The sequence below is a fragment of the Heptranchias perlo genome, chromosome 19 (assembly GCF_035084215.1).
Source record: "Heptranchias perlo isolate sHepPer1 chromosome 19, sHepPer1.hap1, whole genome shotgun sequence".
In the NCBI taxonomy this organism is placed as follows: domain Eukaryota; kingdom Metazoa; phylum Chordata; class Chondrichthyes; order Hexanchiformes; family Hexanchidae; genus Heptranchias; species Heptranchias perlo.
In genome coordinates, this window is record NC_090343.1 from 19,685,011 (window position 1) to 19,697,404 (window position 12,394).

Sequence of the window (12,394 nt, forward strand, 5' to 3'; positions counted from 1 at the left end):
ATGCTTACTGACCCATTAGGGTAGAACAGCCAATTGGCAAAGTTCATATATGAACACATTATATTCCTGTGTTTACAAGAATTTACCTCTTTTTCTTTATCAGGCTAACAGCTACAGGAATGTAGTGCAATTGTGTTCAGCATTTGTACGTGAACGTCACTAAACTTGAAATTCTTCAGAAAAGAAAGTATACTTGTTAAATTATACCTAAACTTTACTGCATTTTTGTCTCCTATTTTGCACTTACCTCTGAGAACTTGCCATCTCCAAACCACTGAAGCCACCTCATTCCTGATGCAGCTTGCCTTCTTCCATGTATTCGCCAGGAAACCACTATTGCCGGCCACCATGAGAATCCCTTAATCTTCCCCCAAACCAGCTCCCCAATGCCATAACCTTTACCATCCTGAAGACAGATAAAAATCATTTTTAAACTAATTAGAATCCCACTGGGGTTTCTTCTATAATTAACTAACTGCAAAGAAGCATTTAAAACAATATTCAGGCCACTTTGAAAAATATGACGATACAATTTTAAAAATTCTGAAAGACCCACTCTTCACCTTCCCTGCATTTTCTGATTGACAGGAACCTATCCCACCAGCAGTAAATGAACAAGGGTTGGGGGGGGGGATGGGGGGGGACAGAAAGTTGGGACTTAAAGATCTTGCTGGATCCACCACTTATAATGCTTATCAAACTGAATTCCACTTTGCATTGCCCATGTCTTCTTTGCTCTCATACAGAATTAAAGCATTATGGATACATAATTTATGTTAATGAGGGAATCACATTATGCAGCCCTTGATTTTCTGTATTTTGGGCAGAAGCTAGCCTATTCAACGGATATTTTTCTGCAAATATTGGGCTTGCTTTAAAACGCTCCAACTACAGGGGCTCGATGTTACCAGGGCAGCGGGTTCGTGGTGGGGGGGGGCTATTGGGCGCGTGAGTAACGCGCCCGGTGAAATCAGTCTGCTCCCCGCGCGATCGCAGCCTAATTGGATCCACTTACCTGGTCTTCCGGGTTCCCCACTGCTGATCTGCGCGTCCGGCGGACTGCGCATGCGCTGTAAGCTCTGTCAGCTGGAGGAGCTCCATTTAAAGGGGAAGTCCTCCACTGACAGATGCTGCAACAAATAGAAAAAATTACAAAATGGAGCAGCCCAGGGGGCAGGCTGCTCCCAGTTTAATGATGCCTCACTCCAGGTATCATTAGATGGGGTGAGGAGGAGGGGGAGGACAGAGATCTTCCCCCCGGCGGGCGGGTGGAAGCGGCCTGCCTCTGCCACCAGGAAGGCCTGGCTCGAGGTGGCAGAGGAGGTCACCTGCACCAACAACATATCGTCCACCTGCATACAGTGCAGGAGGCGCTGCAATGACCTAAATAGGTCAGCCAAAGTGAGTACACTTACTCATTCCCCTACACTCCATCTGCCACATCATCGCCCCCACCCCACATCTCCTTCTGCACTGCCAACACTACTCTATCACATCAACCCTCATACCCACTCAAAGCTCATCCTCATCTTACCTGCACTTACTCACCTCGCCAGTACTCATCCCGCCACTACCACTCAACCCAATCCTCATACAATCTCATGGCTGTATCTCATACTCACCCTCTCATGCATCTCTTTCACAGTCAGCCTCACTCAACCTGCCACTACCTGTGCTGCAGCCATAGGGCATGCATCACATATGTGCAGTAGGCAGCATAAGGCAAACATGTCGTAAGCATGAAGGGGATGCACAAGGGTGTTTGAGGGTTTGTCATGGTTTTTACTTATATTGAATTTCTGACCAACTCACATTACATATTATATTGGAACTACTACTGCCACGTCTTTGCGACTCTTGTCTGGTTTGTGCAATAATGCCCTTTCCTGAGGATCACTATGAAGACCCACAACTGATTACACCCATTGTGTCACTGCAGAGTGGTGTAGGTGTATTTGCAGGGCTCTTTTGTGCAGACGACTGAGAGACGTCGGCGATGTCCCCGGTGGCACCCTGGAAGGATGCAGAGGAGAAGTTGTTGAGGGCAGTGGTGACTTTGACAGTGACAGGTAAGAAGATGGTGCTCGGGCCTACCGGGAGCAGCTCGGCATGAAGGAGGCTGCAGATGTCCACGACTACATGTCGAGTGACTCTGAGCCTCCGTGTGCAGTGCTGCTCAGAAAGGTCCAGGAAGCTGAGCCTCGTTCGGTGGACCCTGTGGCGAGGGTAGTGCCCTCTGCGAAGCATCTCTCTCTACGGTTGCCCTCCCTCCTGCTGTGCAGATGGATGTGTCACAGCACTCTGTTGTGGAGCTCCACGTGTCAGAGGTGGACGGCGTGGCCGGCGATGCTGTTCGCCTTCCGAGGAGGTCATGACTGCAGCTACGGCGGCCCCCATTCGGAAGATGTACATCTGAGGGGGTCCGCAAGGTAGGTACATGTCTCTGGACCCCGGGGTAAGTGTGCAAGTTGGTGAATTTTCTTGTCAGGAGGAGGGTGGTGGAGGCCAAACTTTGTCCCAAGTGACAGAGTGGCCTCCTGCAATGAGTGAGGGTCTCCCCACCACCTGTCAAATGGACCTTTGCAGCTGCCACAGGCTGACAGCTGCAACACGTCTATTTCAACTGGGAGTGTTTCCCCCAGTATGGGAAACAGTCCCAGTTGTTTGTAAAATCCCACCCCTCCTCACATAATCCCTTAATCAGGTCTGTTAATGACCTGAAATAGGTAGATAAATATTGTCAAGTGGCATCCCGCTGGCTTTAATTGCCTGCAGGATTCCCACATGCAGGGGCTGCGTGCGCACGTCGGCGCGTCTGTGGGGAGGAACCCGGAAGTGGGCGGGTTGGAGCCGGGCTCCCGACCCACTCTGGGATTCCCCGATTTTCGGAGCCCCCCCGCCAGGAACGCACCCGATAGCGGGTACTAAAATGAAGCCCCAGGTTTTCATACTTGTCGATGAAGATCAAAGAAAGCATGCTAGGGAGTTCAACTGGCACCAGAGCCAGACTGGTTCCTCATGTCATTATGCCACCAATCGCATCAATAGGTCTAGCTCACTTAATTGGCAATGACCAAGGGAACTGCCCCCACAGGCTCTGGTCAGCACAGAAGCAGTTGGGAGTCATGTGCCATCTGCTGTAAGGACACCTACTGCCAGCTTCCACCATGGGAATAGCACTGCCAGAGGCAGTCAAGGCCACCTCCACCCTCAACATTTTGGTAGGAAGAATGAGGAGAGGCAATATAAACTAAATAGTACAATTTTAAAAAGGGTGCAGGAACAGAACCACCTGGGGGTGTATGTAAACAAATCTTTGAAGGTGACAGGACAAGTTGAGAAGGCTGTTAAAAAAGCATATGGGATTCTGGGCTTTATTAATAAAGACATAGAGTACAAAAGCAAGGAACTTATGCTAAACCTTTATAAAATACTGGTTTGGCCTCAGCTGGAGTATTGTGTTCAATTCTGGGCACCACACTTTAGAAAGGATATCAAGGCCTTTGGGAGGGTGCAGAAGAGATTTACTGGAATGGTACCAGAGATGAAGGACTTCAGTTACGTGGAGAGACTGGAAAAGCTGGGGTTGTTCTCCTTAGTACAGGGAAGGTTTAAGGGAGATTTGATAGAGGTGTTCAAAATCATGAACAGTTTTGATAGAGTAAATAAGGAGAAACTGTTTTCAGTAGCAGAAGGGTCAGTTACCAGAGGACAGAAATTTAAGATGATTGGTAAAAGAACCAGAGGCGACACGAGGAAACATTTTTTTACGCAGCGAGTTGTTATGATCTGGAATGCACTGCCTGAAAGGGTGATGGAAGCATACTCAATCGTATTTTCAAAAGGGAGTTGACTAAATACTTGAAGGGAAAAAAATTACAGGGCTCTAGAGAAAGAGCAGGGTAGTGGGACTAATTGGATAGTTCTACCAAAGAGGCGGCACAGGCACGATGGGCCGAATGGCCTCCTTCTGTGCTATATGATACTATGAACTCTTCTGTCTGCGCCTCCTTCCAACCGAGCAAAAGGATCTTATGCAATATCAGCCAGGTTATTGCCTACAGATGTACCAAACATGTGACTGGCACATTGTTCAACGGGGCTAGTATTCTCATCTTCTTCCAGCAACATGAAAGAAATCTGAAAGCTTCTGAAAGAAATTCACTGCACTGCTGCACTTCACAATGTACAGGGGTAATTGATGGATCTAAATGGTCATCCTGCAGTCCTGAGTGGCAGTAACTGAACATGAATCATGCAGCTAGGGTGTGTTGGCAGGATTTGCTGTGAAGTATTCATGCTAAGCATTCAAAAGATTAAGTTTGCACAATAGTTTTGAAAGAGCAAGCAGTACAAGTGTAACAGGCTCTGTGGGGACATGATGTGCCATGCATACTTGGGACTTAAGATATTTATTATAGGAAACTGCTGGGTGGCATTAGCTTACACCTTTCCTCAGGTCTGCTACCTTCTTACACATTTGCATCAAGATACTCTGTGTTGCAGAAAGCAATTACACTGTCAACTATCTCCTATTAGGTACTTTGGAAAACTCTTCTCTGGGTACCTTATAATGCTAACCAGGCTACCCTCCTTTGCCTCGCTGTATGCATCAGGACCTCAAGGGCACCATGTGAAAAGGTGGCAGTGCGCATTCAGGAATCCTGCATTGGTAAGAAATAAGGTGAATCTTTGAACCCCTTCCCATCAGTTCACATGAAATGAGTATTTGGTCCCGATTTTAACCCAACCCATCTGGGTCAGGCGGGTGGTTAAAATGGCAGACGGGGAAATTTGTGCCGTGTTCCCGACATGCCATTTTAACTGAGCAGAAAGCTCGTTCGGGAGGATAGACTGCCCAAGGAAGGTGGGGTCCTACTTGTCATGCAAAAGTCATGGCCCGATGATGTCATCGGCATCACAACATGATTTTAACTCGCTAAAATGGGAGATTCACCCAGCTTGAGACCTGCCAGTAAACCTAATGGGATTGATGCATCACATACTCACTGATGCTGTATAAAAGGAACACGGAGCTGCAGCACAGTGGGTTATTGGATCTTCACTATCCAACTTGCCAGCAGAGTCTCCAGCATCCAGATTGCTTCTCTCATACTTTTTGGCTTACTTTACCTCAGGAACCTTTCTTCAATCATCACGGATGCTCTTATTGCCAATCTTTTTCTAGATGGAGGGATAGTTGGAGGAAGAGAAGCAGCAACAGCCTCAGGAGCCTGAGGAGCCTTAGGTGTCTCAGGGAGCCTCTCAGAAGACACCAAATGAAGGGGGCTGATCATAGGAGGCTATAACCAGCACACAGCGTGTACAGGCCCAGAGTAGCTTTCTTGGATCTGTGTGAGGAGCAGTGCTTAACCAGGCAGGCTGTCTCAGACATCTGCAACCTCCTTCAAGGGGACATACTGCCTGCCAAACCAGGGAGCCCAAAGTTACCATAGCCTTCAACTTTTTTGTCACTGGCTCTTTTCAGGCTTCCACAGGGGACATCACCCACATCTCACAGTCTGCAATACACAGCTGTATTAAGCAGGTCACCGATGCCCTCTTCATCAGGGCTAACCAATACATCACCTCCCCATTGACTTAGTGGCCAGCTTCCCCTGAATGCAGGGCATCATCACTGCACACATATTGCCAACAGAACACCAGATCACCAGCCAGCATTATTCATCAATAGAAAAGGATACCACTCCATCACTGTGCAGCTGGTGGCTGATCACAGAAACAGGATCATGCAAGTTTCTGCAAAGTACCCAGGCAGCTGTCACAATGTATTTATCATGAGGCATGCCACCACTCCTACCAGGAACGTAGCAGGTTGGCTACTAAGGGAAAAGGGATGCCCGCTACAGACGTGGATCATGACACCCCTTCACAACCCCACAACTCTCAATCAACATTGATATAACAGTACTCATGGGATCACCAGGATCATAATTGAGCACACTATAGAGATGCTGAAGATGAAGCTCTGGTATCTTGACAGGTTGTGGGGGTGGGGGGGGGGCTACAATACGTTCCACACAGAATGTCCGGCATAGCCACTGTGTGCTGTATACTTCACAATTTTGCCTTATAGAGAGAATTCATCTCTCACCCAAATGCTCAACCCATATTGCTTTTCTTAAAAGAAAGTTTCCTGAGTGTACTATCTATATGAGGTGCTCCCCTTGTGGCCTCAGCAAAGCAAGTGGAAGGCCGCAGATCTTCATGTTGCGGCCCTTCAGACGCTCATGGCCGGTGAGTTCTGGGTGCTCAGTCTCTGAAAGCCCAGCTGCAAACCGCTGTTCCTCGGCTGCTGCCGGGGCAGTCTGCTGGCCCAGCTGACTTGATGACACCATGATGGATAATGGGTGAGAGAGTAGGGAAGGAGCAGAAGCATTGACATCCTGGGAGAAGGCAACCAATATATTAACTGAAGAAATGATATAAGCATTTTGAAATTCAAGTCAATAAATCCTCTGTAATCAAAGCCCCGATTTTAACTCAGGGCCCGTTAGGGTCCCGTGGGGGCAGCATGTTTAGCACCCACAAATTTTAACCTGACATTTTAAAACTTTACTAATATATTCAAAGCTTTAGCATTAGTTCCTTTGGATTTAGGTTTGCTTATTGAACAAGAACTGTCCATCAAAATAATTTTGAATAATTTTACAGCCACAGGCAACATGGCATTGCCTGTTAATTTCATTCTCCCAGTGGTTTGGGAGAAGGAAATTAATAGGAAATTCAATATTGGCTATTACTGTAAAATTATTCACAACATTAGTAATGTGTAGAAATTTAAGATTTGATGTGTTAGTTTTGAATAAGAGTGGCAGTTAAACAACATAGGATTTTCACAGTTAATAGCAAATATAGCTGCCAATTTAATGACCTACATCACATTGTAAAAAAGCAATTTTTTTTATACAATTACCACAAAATCAGAAAGAATCAAAATACTATAGCATACTTTCTAGTCATTGATTGGTTATTGTATCAGATATATTATACCCACACAACATCCTCCTCACTCACTTATTCCAATTTAACTGCAAACTTCTCAGTAGCTCCTATTCAGCCCCTCCAGCCTGATCCGCCATTCAATTAGACCATGGATGATCTGTACCTCAATTCCATTTACCTGCCTTTGATCCATTTACCTGTCTTTGATCCATCTCCCTTGATGCCCCTGCCTAATAAAAATCTGTCGAAAATTTCGAAACTTTTATGTTGATGTGAGCCAGTTTCTAAGAGGTGCACAAATATAGCCCAGGATACCTCACCCTACAATCTTCTGTCCACTGTGACAAAGTGCCTGGCCTCCCCAGTTGGCATTTCCTCAGAGTGACACAGTGGATCAACACCAAATTTGCAAGAAAAATTTTTTGGTTCCGTCACATCTCTGAAGCTAGTGCTTCTTAATTCTGCTGCATGCATTTTATCTCCTGAATAATTCTTGTAATAAATTTTAATACTGAAACAAGGGTCGGTAATACTGTAAAACTGCTGCAGGATAGAAAGTGTAATTGTTTTCGTTGGCAGTAAGTCCTACCGCATGCTCGAACAAACTATGTTAGATTCAAGAAACTCCAGCCTTGAAATTATGTTGTACAAATGTTCCCAAACGAACATTTAACACATTTAAATGAAAGTCATTTTTATTGTATCTCAATGGAGGCATTAGCCCATTTAAATTAAATGGCTTAAAGACTCTGATAATATAGTGGACAAAGGAATTTCATACAGATGTGTTAAATGTTTGTTTGAGAATTTTTGCACATTGTATTTTCAAGGCCTATGTTACAACTTCATCCTCAATCAGGACATCAGAGTGGGGTATGGTGACCAAGCATGGTATTGAAATGTTCATGTCTAATGTTTATTTTATGTTACTATGACTATGATTTCAAAAGGTAACCTTTCAAACTTTTCAATGTGGAACCTATTATATCTAATGGATATAAACAATTAAGGATATTCAACAGCAAAGTCTCAGCATGTAACATACATACCTTGGTCCACTGAGTTGTTCTGGAATTACTGGACAACTTGTGTAATCTTAGTGCGACTGTACAAAAAAGTACAATACCAAAGCAATCATTTAGAGGCTAAAGTATAGATTTTACGAATTTAAGCTTACAATGCAGAGCAGAATAGAAGTGCACATCAGGAATTCAGGTGTGGAGATCAAAGTGCCCCTCAGTATATTCTGTCCAGATGAAAAATCCTGTGTAGCACGCTGATCTCCACACTCAAGTTTCTGATGTACATTCCCAACGTGTAAATCTCTGTGTTGGGAGCACAAATTCATGAAATCTATCTCAAAGTATTTAAACAGAACTTTACCTGGTACTGAAGGACTCCTTCTGTACCCTTCACAATACTATTTTCACAAACAAAGTCTTCTGCCTGATTTGGAGGTATCTTATTACTCTCCAGAGGCTCTGAAGTGAGGTCAATGATAGAACTTTCTGCTGTGAAAGCCTTGGAAGGAGTTGTCCTGGTCTTCTGGGACTGCAAAGAAGAATATCAAGAAACAAATAAGCATTATACAGAATTATAACATTCTTTTACAGAATACCCAATGTTATGTGTCATTGGAACATTATGCATGCCAATCATCAATATTTTTAGCTCACAATCAGTGTTTCAAGTCATGTGTCAGCTTGCAGGTGTTTTACAAGAATAATCAGTGTTTTATAAAATGATCTGTATTTTTCAATGGAATCTGTATCAACCAACCAGATCAGTTGCAGGACAGGACTGGAGCCTATAAGAACCAGTCAGACATTACTTTCCCCTATTATTGGCTGTGTACTAACTTAAAATGGAAAAGTTTTAAGATTTTAAATGGAATTTCTAGCCTTCTGTATTTTAAAGTTTCAATGTTAGAAATGCATGTTAGGTTAATCGCTGTCTAAAAAAGGAAAAGGCAGGTTAACATTTTTACGGTTTGGGTTTTCTTTCAGTGCTTTTAATATATGTTCACAACAAAAAGGTACTTTACATAAGTAGACCCAACTCTCCTATAACCGAAAGCTGCACCCTTATGCATGCTATGAAATGGATAGTGTGCCACGGGACTAACAATTACTCATTACCTATATGTCACACTGCACACCACATTCTCCAGTCTACTCCAAAAGGCAACAAATACCACATTGCCTGACTGTTACATTTAGGCATAACTAATACATTTATTGACAAGTAAGATGTTACACAGAAGCAAAATGACACAGTGAGAAACTAGTAATGCAGTACTTGACTTACACAATGTATAAGATGTTTAAAAACAAAAAAAGCCAAAAGCCTTTGTACTCCTTTTGTGGCTTTTGACAGCCTCTGATGGAATATTACATGACTCCACGGAACTGCACTTAGTTGCCTCACATAAAGCAGGGAGCTGCGGAACATGGGGCTGCTGCTCAATTTTATATTTGTCTTTACTATGGCGTTCAGGGAGGCTCATTTGATGATCAAATAAATTTTTCTCAATGGTGATGGAATTAAGTTATTAACCATTTCTAGCATTTAAATAGATAACGTATCAACAGTAATTATCTGGCCGTCTGATAGTCTGTTTGCTTTTGACACCTGACAGAAAATGAAATCACATCTACTCCAGCTCTCTCATATATATCAATGCTTTTAAACCTGACTCTTTTAGAACCAAGCTCTCCAAATGATACAACCATTAGAGATATTAAATTTCATCTACCTCCACCCCCCCGGTCTACAAACTCACATACATTAATATTTCAAAGAAGGACTGCCCAGTCACCTAGCACACTTTGACCTAATCAGTTTCTGAGTACAGGGCTGTGGCACTAACAACATAGGCTGGCCATTTCTCTTTGAAACTATGGATTATCTAGACAATTTTGTGCATCAGTGATTCCCTTAATAGAGAGACATATTTCAGACATAGCTAACTGAAGCTCATTTTTTAAATCACATTTACTCTATCTAACATCATATAATCCTTACCATTCCTGAAGCAACTTAAAAATATAAATCGTTTAGTTAAATCAGTATATGTCAATCCAAGTAATCCCCAGTCTGCTTCTGGGCAGTTATAAATTCTGATATATGGACAGATGTGATACAGTTTAGTCTTGTGAATGCTCTGCTGATTGTAGATGTGTGTTGTAGAAAGTTTCAATTCATAAATCAACATAATGTATCCAGGGTTAGATTTCCAATGAAAGGAGCTGGATCCTGTAAAGTTGTATTGAAATCTCTACAATAACATATTTTCATATTTAAAATATCTGTAACCTTTCCAGGAGAAATTATTTTCGGCTTGAAAAGCATAATTATAGTAGACGCTAAAACGCTGGAAAATGTAATAAATAAAAGTGTTAACAACAACAACAACATGCATTTATATAGTGCCTTTAATGTAGTAAAACGTCCCAAGGTGCTTCAAAGGAGCGTTATCAAACAAAATTTGACACCGAGCCACAAAAGGAGATATTAGGACAGGTGACTAAAAGCTTGGTTAAAGAGGTAGGTTTTAAGGAGCGTCTTAAAGGAGGAGAGGTGGAGAGGTTTAGGGAGGGAATTCTAGAACTTAGGGCCTAAGCAGCTGAAGGCACGGCCGCCAACGGTGGAGCAATTAAAATCGGGGATGCGCAAGAGGCAAGAATTGGAGGAGCACAATTAAAAACCAAAATCTTCTAAGGAGAAAGGGAACCATGCTTCCAGACTCTCATGATTATAAATCTTGTGCTTCAGCATTTGCATGTCCTTGCAGTCATTTCTAAATCCACCACTGTTGCAAACTGTACATTTGTTTATTTAAGTTTTTTTCCCTCCATAATAAAAACAATGGAATGTTGGGTACTATTGCAGTTTAAGGTAATAAGCCATCCACTGTACTTTCAGTCTAACTTCTTGCCATCACAAGTCATAAGGCCTATATTCAGGTTGGTATGTATGCTGCATCATTCTTATCTGTACGTTTTCCTAATCCAGTCCTTTAGTTGGTCACAGGCCAAGTGAATGTTATAAATGGCTCTCTTCTGATATCCATTGAAGGAGACAGCACCCATTTTCTTTTATTTCTGTTAAATTGTTGTATTCTCAGTTCACAAAACAAGGGTATATTAGAAAGATACAAGCCTACTATAAATGATATATAATGGAAAAGGATAGTAGACTTGTGAAACATCAGTACTAAATGTAAGAAGAGAATACTATGAGCGCTAATTTGAGCCGTGTAGTGCTGTTGTTTCAGCACTCACAAAGTGCCAAGATGGCGTCTTGGCTGCGCACACACGTTTCCAGTGTGACATGCACCGGACGCCATCTTGGTATAGGAGTTAGCGCAGGTGAAGAAAACGAAAGCCAGAAGCATGTAAAGTAAGGAGAAAATGGATACAATCAGTGTGCAACGCTGATTTAAAGTGATAGACACCATTTTGGGACATAACGCTCAACTCAATGCAGTCTTAACCATGAACATCTGAACGTGTCTTAGAGTTCCTGGAGGACCCCCACCAGCGCTATTTAAAGGGACCATGCAGAATTTACAGGTTAGTGGCTGGATTATTGCTTCTGGCTGCCAAAATATTAGTAACCATTTTTGGAGGTCTCCTATACTAGAATACTAGAACTAGGGGACATAGGACGTGCAAGAGTGAAGTTAGGAAATGCTTCTACACACAAAGGGTGGGAGAAGTTCGGAATGCTCTTCTGCAAACGGCAGTTGATGCTAGCTCAATTGTTAATTCTAAATCTGAGATTGATAGATTTCTGTGAACCAAGGACATTAAGGGAGATGGGGCTAAGGCAGGTATATGGAGTCAGGTCACAGGTCCACCATGATCTCATTGAATGGCGGAATAGGCTCAAGGGGCTAAATGCCACTGCCACTTGCTGCCTCCTGATATGCGCCACCTTCTCTTGCAAGAAAGTTGGACATGTGGCTGGGTGATGTGCCTGTCATGGTTGAATAGCTGCCAGTGTTTGTGGCCTGTGAGTTGTGGGTGGGCGGCTTGAAACAGTGGTAATGTGTAAAGGTGAGAGGAAGCATCTAATTGGAAGAGTTGAGTACTGATTGAAAGAGGTTGTTGGTATGTGGGTGATGGGGTTGTAGTGCGTGCAGCATTGGATGCGGCTAGTGGTGTAGTTGGTAGGAGACCCCACTTGACAGTTGACCTCACTCACTTTGACCACTTCTGTCAAAGCATTGAGCTTCTTCTTGCACTACATCTATGTTCATGATGATGTGCCCCTGGCATTGACTTCATCCCCCGCTGCCTTCCACTGCTTTTTGGGTATATGTCTGGAGGGCCTCTTGCCCCCCTGCAGATATAGGACGTCCCTCCTTCTGTTCATCTCTTGCACCAAGGCCCCTAGTGCATCAGCAGAGAACCTTGGTACACGC

General features: G+C 43.5%; 1 protein-coding gene and 1 long non-coding RNA gene across 7 annotated transcripts in view; one reads left to right on the plus strand and one right to left on the minus strand.

Annotated features, from left to right (window-relative positions):
- Positions 1-12,394, minus strand: part of LOC137335203 (DNA (cytosine-5)-methyltransferase 3B-like) — a 218,830-nt gene that overhangs the window by 83,584 nt on the left and 122,852 nt on the right. For all 6 annotated transcript variants that reach the window (XR_010966358.1, XR_010966357.1, XM_068000424.1 and 3 more), the window contains exons 6-7: positions 8,350-8,517; positions 248-406 (exon numbers count right to left, since the gene is read on the minus strand). Coding sequence is in view for 4 of the 6 variants with exons in the window: in XM_068000424.1 (XP_067856525.1) it covers positions 248-406; positions 8,350-8,517 (327 nt within the window). In the remaining 2 variants the exon portion in view is untranslated. The remainder of the gene's footprint in view (positions 1-247; positions 407-8,349; positions 8,518-12,394) is intronic.
- Positions 1-12,394, plus strand: part of LOC137335204 (uncharacterized) — a 44,762-nt gene that overhangs the window by 17,677 nt on the left and 14,691 nt on the right. The gene's annotated exons all lie outside the window — the stretch shown is intronic.